Source organism: Balaenoptera ricei, chromosome 13 (assembly GCF_028023285.1).
Source record: "Balaenoptera ricei isolate mBalRic1 chromosome 13, mBalRic1.hap2, whole genome shotgun sequence".
Classification (NCBI taxonomy): domain Eukaryota; kingdom Metazoa; phylum Chordata; class Mammalia; order Artiodactyla; family Balaenopteridae; genus Balaenoptera; species Balaenoptera ricei.
The window spans coordinates 53,689,957-53,702,265 of NC_082651.1; the positions used below are offsets into that span (position 1 = coordinate 53,689,957).

Below are 12,309 nucleotides of genomic sequence, written 5' to 3' on the forward strand. Positions count from 1 at the left end.
ACTTGATTAATCACTTCACAATATATATGTATAATAAATCATCACTTTGTATACCTTAAGTAAATCATGTTGTACAACCTAAACATACGCAAATTTTGTCAACTAAACCTCAATAAAGCTGGGGAAGAAAGCAAGATGAAAAAAATTATTAATTAGAATTAAGTTAAATTTAAAATTCAGTTCTTCGGTCACACTAGTCTCATTATTTAAGACTATTTTTTAGAGCAGTTTCAAATTCAATTTTACTAAATGTAAAGCAATTTAGGTAAAACTGAGTGGAAGGTACAGCAAGTTCTCATACACCACTCTCCCCTCCTCCCAAATATAGCCTTGCACACTATCAACATCCCACACCACGGTATTACATCTGTTACAACGGATGAACCTACACCGATACGTCATTATCACCAAAACTCTACAGCTTACGTTAGGGTCCACTTGTGGTGTTGAATATTCTATGGCTTTTGACAAATGTATAATGATATGTATTCACAATTGTTTCACTTCCCTCAAAGTCCTCTGTACTCCGCCGATTCATCCCTCCCTTCTCTCTAACTCTTGGCAAATCACTGATGTTTTTAGCACCTTCATATTTTTGCCTGTTCCAAAAGTTATTTAATTGGAATTATACAGATTTTCAGTTAGTAATATGCATGTAGCTTCCTTCATGTCTTTTCATGTCTTAACTGCTCATTTCTTTTTAATGTAGAGTACTATTGCATTGTCCAGATGAACCACAGTTTATTTAACTATTAAAGGACATCTTTATTCAAGTTTTGGCAACTATGAATAAAGCTGCTATAAACATCTGTGTGTAGGTATTTCTGTGGATATCAGTTTTCGACTCCTTTGGGTAAATACCAAGGAATTTAACTGCCGGATCATATGTTACAGTATGTTCAGTTTTGTAAGAAACTGCCAAACTGTCTTCCACAGTGGCCATACCACCAGCAATGAATGAGAGTTCCTGTTGTTCCACATCTTCACCAGCATTTGGTATTGTACTACCCACACTGCCAGTGCTTAACAGCCACATGTGGCTAATGGCTCCCATACTGGACAGTAACATACAGGATATTTCCATCATCACAAAAAGTTGTATCGGCAATGCTGCTCTGTTTAAAACTTAATTGTTTATACAGTGGAAGAAGAACTAAGGGGACAGCCTTTTTTTTTTTTCTCTGCATAAATCCATCCCTTCTCTCATTGCATTTTGATGGTTTTTGTTTATATTTGCTCAGAAGTTCAAATCCCTGCTCAGCCACTATATGTCCATTAATAAATTATTTACCCCCCGCCCCCAGTCTCAGCTTCCTCATCCTAATCACTTATCAGTTTAGTGCATTAAATTAGATAAGCAAGATAGGATAAATTACAACACTCATCATGTTAAGTCCTCATTTGCAAACTCTTGCCTGTTAGGAGTTTGTTTTTTAAATGTCTCAGTATGGTACTTTGAGGATCCTTACTGAAGGCAAAAGCTTAATACTGTATTTACCTGATGTGGATTTCTGTAACCCAAAAGTAGATTCGCTGCTTTTATATCAGCATGAACATATTCATTTTCATGTATATATTCCAGTACATCCAACTGTGAAAAGAAATATATAAGGTTATACTGATGTCTATTTAGAACTCCTGATCAACCTGAACATTCTGAATAGAGAATAACATGTATTTTTTTTCACATTAACAATGACAAAATGATGTATTTCACAATTATGCATTTATCTATTCTAAAATTATCACATGTGCTGGTCGCTCATCCTGGGAAAAAGGTGAATAAAAGGATCCTCAAATATCAAGTGTTTCAAAGGCACCTCTGATGGGGAGGAAGCCAAGACTCAACAATGCCTATGCTCCTGACAGCACGGTGCCCAAATCACACTGTGCAAAGAGGAAAAACATGATAAAATCAGAGACCTAAAGTGAAATAATCATGACTCCCACTCAACAATCCTCGCCCAAGCAATAATTATAAATAAGTTTTTGGGGCTCCCAGAACAAAATCCCACGTCCATGATCACAGAGAAAGGCATTCTCCCTCTACAGAGTAACAGAAAACACCTATGCTTCATCTCTGAAACCCTTGAGGCTTGCATGTTACCTACGCCTAGTGCTCAATAAACATTTGTTGGCTGCCTAGAGGATGGATGGGAAAATTAATGAATTCTGTTTGCCACATCCCAACCTGGCATGAGTAGTCGCATTCTATCTAAAGTGGAAAAATAAAATGGAGCTTTAGGCAAACCAAACACAAACAAGATAAGACGAATACGTGGTATAAACAAAATGTGTGCATGGGTGCTATTAAGATTTCATTGCTTCTTATTTGGCAAAGTATATATTATTCATTGCCACACTAATTACTGCCACCATCCCAAACTCATAATAAAAACTTTATAGCACCCCCTTACCACCACATGTGTAGTATGGAAAATAATATATTTTGCCATACTTTGCATTGTTATAAATATAACTGACAAAAGAGAGGTTATTCTTATAGCAATGCAAGCTTGTTCTGATATGTAAAACAAAGCTGTGAGAAAAAAAAAAAAAAATCAGACTGTAGAACCAAAGCCTAATTGAGTTTGTAGTGCCAAACACAGCACATTCTGTCACTTACAGAGCCCACTGTTATCAATTTCACCAAAATAGTATCTACGTTCAATAACTGACATTTCTAGGGCAATAATCCTTCATTCTCTGATAATTCCACAAAGGGCAACAATTTGTATGTTTTAACAAGTAAATAATTTGAAAATGGAGCATGGGAAATAAGTCATCCTTTCTTACCATTCGGATACCTAGCTGCAGGACAGTTGACTTTTTAAAAGTACCATTCTGGTCTGAGATCTTCTGCAAATCTATTCCCAGTCTTTCCATTACCATAAATCTGTAACTATAAGAAGGAGAAGTCAAAAGGAGATATTAAAATAGCAAAGCTGAAATTGTCTATTTATGAATTTGAAACAATGGAAAAATACCCCCAACTTAACAATAAAGAATGATGCAATCTGAACCATTAGAGAATGAATGTACGTTAATAATCTTGCCATTCTTTTGCAGAAACATACTAAGTATTTACTTTGCAGTTAGTTCTTGAGTAGAAGAGCACGCTGTGCTGAACCACTCACACTGTCTTTGAACATGAAAAGAGAAGTCTTTCTAAATTAGTCTTGAACTTAATTCATTTTGACTCCATCACCTTCTTGCCATATGGCCTTGAGCAATTATTTTTCCATACAGAAGATTTTATTTATGTTTGTTTCTTGACCTTATAAAATCATATTTACTTTATCTATACATTTATAAACATGTGTTTTTCTAAATGTATGTCTTCCTTTTCTTTTCTGTTTGGGACCTCTCCGCCCCCCTTTCTTCCCTTCACTTACATACCCATATCAGCCCCTATTCTATATCTATCTATGTATACACACACACAAACACATATAGGAATTTTTGTATTTTTTTGACAAAAATGCAATCTAATTATATGAACTTTTCTGCATCATACTTTTTTCAATAATATCTCATTGAAATCCTTCCAAATCAACTGGTAGAGCTCTAATTGATTCCTTTAACGGGCTGCATAGTATTACATGATATAGATGTACCATGGTTTACTCAGCCATTCACCCCCCATAGGTAGCCCTTTACTTTGTTTCAAGATTACTGTTTGTTCATTTTTTTTTAATTTATAGCATTTAAAGACCATTTAGGCAAAGCACTGACCTCTGAGCCTATTTTCTCACCTAGGAAAAGAAATATTATCACCTATCTTAAAAGGCTAATGAAAGAACAAAATGGGTACCTAACAAATGACATTTTTTAAAAAAGTCACTACTAATTAATTATTTATATGTGATGACTAGCCATGTTTGGTGAGTTTAAAAATATTTCTACAAATTTTTGGTTGTGCCTCTCCTCAAGAGATGGAGCTTAATTAGATCTCCTCTCTTGAATATGGGGTAGACTTAATGACTTGCTTCTAGCAAAGAGAATACAATAGAAATGATGGGCTATCACGTCTAAAATTAGATTATAAAAGGACTGTGACTTTCTTTTTGGATGCATGCTCTTGTGTGTGCTCTTTCTCCTTCTCTCTCTCTTTCAATTACAGCAAGCCAGCTGCCATGCCTTTATGACACTCGGGCACCCTCTGGAGAGACCTACATGGTGAGGAAGTGAGGCCTGCCAACAATCACGCGAGAGAATTTAAAAGCTGATGCTCTTAGGCCTGCCAATGGCCACATGAGTGATCTTGAAAGCAGATCCTTCCCCAGTTGAGCCTTGAGAAGACTACAGCCCAAAAGACATCTGACTACATCCTCATGAGAAGTCCTGAGCAAGAACCATCTAGGGAAACCATTTATACATAGATAACTGACCCACAGAAACTAAGATAATATTAGTTTGTCATTATAAGCCACCACATTTTAGGTCATTAGTTATATAGCAATGAATAACTAATAGACCACATGAGAAATAGTTACAGGACAATATTTGATTATAATAATTCCATTTTACCTTTTTCCCTTGAATTCAGTAATACCAGATCCATAAAACTGAGGAATTCCTAAATAATCAAGCTGTTTGAGTTCTATCCATTTTTTGACTGCAAAGACAAATTTCACAGGAAAAAAGGTATACTGTTTTAGAAAGGTATTTCTTACTTTTGCGTAGATGCTTAAACTTATTTAGCTAACTTAAATAGAAATTAGACCTTCCTAAAAACATTTTTTAAAAATCAAATATATCTAGCTAATAGTTGCAAATTCTATTTATCACTATAATTAACATAAAAACATACACAGATTGCTAACATTTTAAAATTTTAAATCAGTTATAACCAAAACAAAAATAGTCATAGTCACTCTACTCAATACTCTGTAATGACCTATATGGGAAAAGAATCTAAAAAAGAGTGGATATATATATAATATATATATGTATATATGTATAAATGATTCACTTTGCTGTATAGTAGAAACTAACACAACATTGTAAATCCACTATACTCCAAAAAAAAATTTTTTTTAAATATAAAAAATAAAATATGCAATAAAAAACAAAACAAAAATAGCATAGTCATAAAATGCATTGATATCATTTACACAAATGTTTCTATTCATTAAAAAAATTCATCCCCTTATATGTTTGTTACATTTTTAAATATAAAATATGTTAAACACCAAAGGATCAGTAGAAAGACAGCTTTTTCTTCCGTATTACTAAAAGTCTAAAGCCACAGTAGTCAAAATAAATAAATAAGTAAATAAAAATTGCGCAGAAAAATCATCTTACTCTGAAACTGTTGTACTGAAACTGTTTTGATTAAATTTTGTTTAAAAAAATCAAATCCACTTAAATAATCAGGCAGCTTATTTAATTTTTCATTTTTCTACCATATATGCTTAATGTTTAAGACAGCTCTACTGATAAACAATGAAGTTTAATGGATTCTGTTTGTCACTCTGACATAGTTTAAGCAGTTAGTAAAGACTACAGTCTTAATGTTCAGAAGGTTTCATTAAAGAAAACAAAGTTAATTATTGAGGTTAGACTCATCATTCTCTTTCCTAAACATGGTGTAAAGGACCTTAATTATACTCATATCAACTTCCTTTAAGCTTTACTAGTCCATCTATATCATATAGTATTTATAACATGCTTTTTTTCTTCTTAGCTCTGCTCATATTTATTTCATATTCCAATCCTCTAACTGGTAGTTCTTACATCTGATATCCAGCTCCAATTAATTACTCAACATACAAATATTTAACATTTTTAACTTATTTTCTAAATCATCTTAATGTTTAATCATTTCCATACACTATGCCCTAATCTATTCTATGGTCATTCCTTTTGTTTATAATCTACTGCCCATTTTATTGTCTTTTCCTTATATCCTTCTTATCCAAATGGTTTTTTGTGAAAGAAACAATTTCATTTTACTATCTTTTATACCTAGAGAACTCTTGGTAGCTTAGATCAACAATCCAACATTTTATGTAAAGTAATAGAAATAACTTTGACTTGAAATATATAACCAATTATGTATATAATATCAAGATTTGTATACCATCTGTCTTGTTTTTATATAACAGTTAACTGTATCATTTTACAATAAAAATTCCTAATTGAAAAGAATTTTCCATAAGGCCAGAAAAAGACAAAAATATTAACATCCACTTTAGCAAACATATATATGGAAGTAGCTTACTTTGCTAATTTTACTTACTACAGTCTTTTTTTGCCACTCTTTGATAAAATTTAAGCTCTGAAAATAATGGGCCATTTTCTTGATATTCCTATAAAAGAAAAGAACAGTTAATTTTATTAGAAAAAAATTTTAAAGATGGAATTGGTATTTCAACTGTGAAAATATGAGTATACATATGTAATATATAATAGTACTTGAATCACAAAAATCTCAGAAAAGCACTAAATAAACAAAGAATCTCATTTTTAGCATTTTGTAATGCTATCTCTATACAGTCTTAGACATGAAAGTAGTCTTCTTATGGAAAGAACTTACTAAAAACACTGAGAACTGTACACGTACACAGACACTCAGTGTGTACTAACATGTATAACAGGGTGGATACACTGCAAACTACCCTGATGGTTCATTCATACATGAACCTTTACTGACTGTCTACAATATTTTGTTCATAATACTAGCCACAGGGGATACAAACAAAAATAAAACCTCATTCCTGCCTTTAAGGACTTTATCATCTAGAGCAGAGAGGAAAAGAAAGGGAGAAGATAGAGAGCTAGATAAGATACAAGGATGATAAATGTCAATGCAGAAGAACAAAATTCTCCAGTCTTTACAATTTAATAATGTGAAAATATATCATAATATTAGATGTATTGTTAATTAAAATTATGAAAACTAAGGTGAGAAACATTTTTACAACAATGAAATGAATAAAGCAGAAAATAAAAATGTCAAATATATGTAAAACACAAATTTAAGAGCAATACTTACCACTTTTATTACATGTCTTGCATCTTTATCTGGGTTATTTATGGGGAAAGCTGCAGAACAAAAGACAGTGAGGAAAACAATAGTTGTTCCCAATTACTGAATGCCTACTATATCCCAGACACTGGACTAAGAACCTCTTATGGTAGGTATCACCTCCATTTTATACAAGATGCTTCTAAGGTTTAACAAGTTGAATAATTTGCTCACTAAGTAGAAGCAGATTGGGGACTGAAACTCAAATCTGACACCACAGCCCACAATCTTCACCATAAACCATACTCAAATATTCAAACATGGAAACCCATAGATTATATCAATCACATAGATCCAAATGTAGGGGAACCTATTTTCTAGATATATAGCATTAAACCCAATAAATGATATATAGTATAATCCATTGATTGAATTTTGCTAAATTAAAATCTATGATAATTCAGAAGTGAACATTGATTCATTTTAAGTAGAAAGTTCAAAACAACTTCTATTTGGCAAAATTCTAAAATAAATCAAGTTAGAAAGAGAATAAAGTCGTTAAAAAATCATCTCCTGAGCCTAGCAATCAACTACTCCTAAATTAAAGAGTACGTATCTCATAACATAAGCTCATTTCAATTTCAAGTTATCTTACTTCATTTTATTACTTACCATTTGCATTTTAGATACAGTAATCCAACTTATGAAAATTCCACTGTTCAAATTCTTAAATCAAATCAATCATTTCATCTACATTATCTAAGTTATTAAAAGATTACTTTTTATTCAAATCTTGATAAGAGAAGTTGACATGTATATTTATTCGTATTGTGAAGGTCTAGAATGTTGTCATTCAACTATTTACTCTTCATTCATTTATTCCTTTATTCATTCAACTAACCAGTATTTATTTATCAAGAGGCTAGAATAGGCAAGGCACTGTGTTAAGTGTTTGTCAGGATGATGTTTAAAGGAAAGTGAAAGGATTCCCCCCATCCCCGCAGCAAAGTCGGCCACCACGTCCTGTCCACTGTCCACCACAAACCGTGGGGTGTTGCTCCAGGACCTTGATTCAGACATGTATGCTCCCCCATCCATTAAACACTAATGTCTATGTTACTAACTCCGAGCTCTATCTTCAGTCTTGAAGCTGGGCAAGTAGAGGCCTTGTAGGCCAGTGCGGTGCAGCTCAACAACCATGAAAGAAATAAAGATCTGTGACAGGCTACTTAATCTTCAGTGGAATATGCAGATAGAATTTCTGAATTTGGCATGCAGATACCTTTGAGAGCAGTTTGTACCAATTAGCATATTGGAAATGAAAGAAAACAGTGTGTTCCTCCCTTTGCTATTGTAGAAGACATATGAAGTCCCTTATAACCATAGCGTCATAACTATGAAAGAGAAAAGCATCCCTTTGTGTTCCCAAAAACACATGCTATTCCTTTTGGGATAGAGTAGCCAAGCTGAACCCAGAGCCTGCACAACCTGTTCCTCCCCCAGCTTTGAAAGAGCTGATGGAAGCTATCTGGCTGGTCTGAGGAGCCGATGTTGCAGAAATGTCCAGGTGCTTACAGGAAGGATAATCAACAATCAGTGAGAGGTGGAAGCGCACCTTGGCTGCCCAAGGTGCCCACTGCCCCACCGTGGGTAAAGCCCGGGTACAGAATGTCTCCATCCTTTACCCGATTTCATCGAACAAGCCTTCTGACAGGTCTCCCATCCTCTAGCTTTCTCCTGGCTTCAATCCATCTTCTCCAGGATGACCCAGGGGGAACGGAGTCAAGATGACGGAGTAGGAGAACGTGGAGTTTGCATCTCCTCACAAGTACACAAGAATGCATCGGAGCAATTCTCACATAGCAACTACTGGGCGCTAGTGGGGGACCACTAACACCTAAGGGGATGGGAGGTATCCCTGTATGACCAGGCCACGGGTCGGGCCTGAGCTCCTGTGATGAGAGCGCCAAGTTCAAGCTGCTGGACTAACAGAGAACTTCAGGCCCCAGGGAATATTAATCAGTGTGAGTTCTCCCAGAGGTCCTCACCTCAGCACCAAAACCTGGCACCACCCAACTGCCTGCAAACTCCAGTGCTGGACACCTCAGGCCAAACAACCAACAAGAGAGGAACACAGCCATACTCATCAAAAAAAAATGAGATGACAAAAAAATATGTTACAGACGAAGAAGCAAGGTAAAAACCTATAAGACAAGATAAATGAAGAGGAAACAGGCATTCTCCCTAAAAAAGAATTCAGAGTAATGATAGTAAAGATGATCCAAAATCTGGGAAAACGAATGGAGGCACGGATCGAGAAAATACAAGAAATGTTTAACAAGGACCTAGAAGAACTAAAGAACAAACAAACAGTGATGAACAACACAATAACTGAAATGAAAACTACACTAGAAGGAACCAATAGCAGAATAACTGAGGCAGAAGAACGGATAAGTGAGCTGGACGAGAGAATGGTGGAAATATTTGCTAAGGAGCAGAAAAAAGATAAACCAATGAAAAGAAATGAGGACTGTCTAAGAGACCTTGCTGACTACATTAAACACACCAACACTCAAATTATAGGGGTCCCAGAAGAAGAAGAGAAAGAGAAAGGGTCTGAGAAAATATTTGAAGAGATTATCATTGAAAACATCCCTAATATGGGAAAGGAAATAGCCATCCAAGTCCAGGAAGCACAGAGAGTCCCATACAGGATGAACCCAAGGAGAAACATGCCAAGATACATATTAATCAAACTAACAAAAATTAAATTCAAAGAAAAAATATTAAAAGCAGCAAGGGAAAAGCAGCAAAGAACATACAAGGGAATCCCATAAGGTTATCAGCTGATTTATCAGCAGAAACTCTGCAGGCCAGGAGGGAGGGGCAGGATATATTTAAAGTGCTAAAAGGGAAACACCTACAACCAAGATTACTCTACCCAGCAAGGATCTCATTCAGGTTGATGGAGAAATCAAAAGCTTTACAGTTAAGCAAAAGTTAGGAGAATTCAGCACCACCAAACTAGCTTTACAGCAAATGCTAAAGGAACTTTTCTAGGCAGGAAACATGAGAGAAGAAAAAGACCTACAAAAACAAATGAAAAACAATTAAGAAAATGGTAATAGGAACATACAAATTAATAACTACCTTAAATGTAAATGGATTAAATGCTCCAACCAAAAGACACAGACTGGCTGAATGGATACAAAAACAAGACCCATATATATGCTGCCTACAAGAGACCCACTTCAGACTTAGGGACACAGGCAGACTGAAAATGAGGGGATGGAAAAAGATATTCCATGCAAACAGAAATCAAAAGAAAGCTGGAGTAGCAATACTCATATCAGATAAAGTAGACTTTAAAATAAAGACTGTCACAAGAGACAAGGAAGGACACTACACAATGATCCAGGGATCAATCCAAGAAGAAGCTATAATAATTGTAAATATTTATGCGCCCAACATAGGAGCTCCTCGATACATAGGAAAGTGCTAACAGCCATAAAAGGGGAGATTGACAGTAACACAATAATAGTGGGGAACTTTAACACCCCTTACACCAACGGACAGATCATCCAGACAGAAAACTAATAAGGAAACACAGCTTTAAATGACACAATAGATCAGATAGACATAATTGATATTTATAGGACATTCCACCCAAAAGCAGCAGAATACATTTTCTTCTCAAGTGCACATGGAACACTCTCCAGGACAGATCACTTCATGGGTCACAAATCAAGCCTCAGTAAATTTAAGAAAATTTAAATCCTATCAAGCAAATTTTCCAACCACAATGCTACAACGCTATGAGATTAGAAATCAATTACAGGAAAAAAAACCTGTAAAAAACACAACCACATGGAGGCTAGACAATACACTGCTAAATAACCAAAAGATCACTGAGGACATCTAAGAGGAAATCAAAATATACATAGAAACAAAGGGCAATGAAAACACAACAACCCAAAACCTATGGGATGCAGCAAAAGCAGTTCTAAGAGGGAAGTTTATAACAATACATTCCTACCACAAGAAACAAGAAAAATCTCAAATAAACAACCTAGCCTTACACCTAAGCAACTAGAAAAAGAAGAACAAACAAAACCCAAGGTTAGTAGAGGAAAGAAATCATAAAGATCAGAGCAGAAATAAATGAAATAGAAATGACGAAAACAATAGCATAAATCAATGAAAATAAAAGCTGGTTCTTTGAGAAGATAAACAAAATTGGTAAACCTTTAGCGAGACTCATCAAGAAAAAAAGGGAGAGGACTCAAATCAATGAGGTTAGAAATGAAAAAGGAGAAATTACAACTGACACCGCAGAAATACAAAGCATCCTAAGAGACTACTACAAGCAACTCTATGCCAACAAAATGGACAACCTGGAAGAAATGGACAAATTCTTAGAAAGGTACAAACTTATAAGACTGAACCAGGAAGAAATAGAAAATATAAACAAACCAATCACAAGTAATGAAATTGAAACTGCAATAAAAAATCTTCCAACAAACAAAAGTCCAGGACCCGATGGCTTCACAGGTGAATTCTATCAAACATTTAGAGAAGAGCTCACAGCCATCCTTCTCAAACTCTTCCAAAAAATTGCAGAGGAAGGAACCCTCCCATGCTCATTCTACGAGGCCACCATCACCCTGATACCAAAACCAGACAAAGATATCACAAAAAAAGAAAATTACAGACCAATATCACTGATGATCATGGACGCAAAAATCCTCAACAAAATACTAGCAAACAAAATCTAACAACACATTAAAAGGATCATACACCATGATCAAGTGGGATTTATCCCAGAGAGGCAAGGATTCTTCAATATACACAAATTAATCAATGTGATACACCATATTAACAAATTAAAGAAAACTATATGATCATTTCAATAGATGCAGAAAAAGCTTTCAACAAAATTCAACACCCATTTATGATAAAAACTCTCCAGAAAGTGGGCATAGAGGGAACCTACTTCAACATAATAAAGGCCATATATGACAAACCCACAGCAAACATCACTCTCAATGGTGAAAAACTGAAAGCATTTCCTCTAAGATCAGGAACAAGACAAGGATGTCCACTCTCGCCACTATTATTCAACATAGTTTTGGAAGTCCTAGCCACGGCAATCAGAGAAGAAAAAGAAATAAAAGGAATACAAACTGGAAAAGAAGAATAAAACTGTCACTGTTTGCAGATGACATGATACTATACATAGAAAATCCTAAAGATGCCACCAGAAAACTACTAAAGCTAATCAATTAATTTGGTAAAGTTGCAGAATACAAAATTAATACACAAAAATCTCTTGCATT

General features: G+C 34.8%; 1 protein-coding gene across 2 annotated transcripts in view; it reads right to left on the reverse strand.

The window, feature by feature from the left end:
• The window catches only part of VRK2 (VRK serine/threonine kinase 2), an 89,695-nt gene that overhangs the window by 49,077 nt on the left and 28,309 nt on the right, over positions 1-12,309 (reverse strand). For both annotated transcript variants that reach the window (XM_059943284.1, XM_059943285.1), the window contains exons 3-7: positions 7,001-7,050; positions 6,245-6,314; positions 4,531-4,618; positions 2,797-2,902; positions 1,499-1,591 (exon numbers count right to left, since the gene is read on the reverse strand). In XM_059943284.1, the coding sequence (XP_059799267.1) occupies positions 1,499-1,591; positions 2,797-2,902; positions 4,531-4,618; positions 6,245-6,314; positions 7,001-7,050 (407 nt within the window). The remainder of the gene's footprint in view (positions 1-1,498; positions 1,592-2,796; positions 2,903-4,530; positions 4,619-6,244; positions 6,315-7,000; positions 7,051-12,309) is intronic.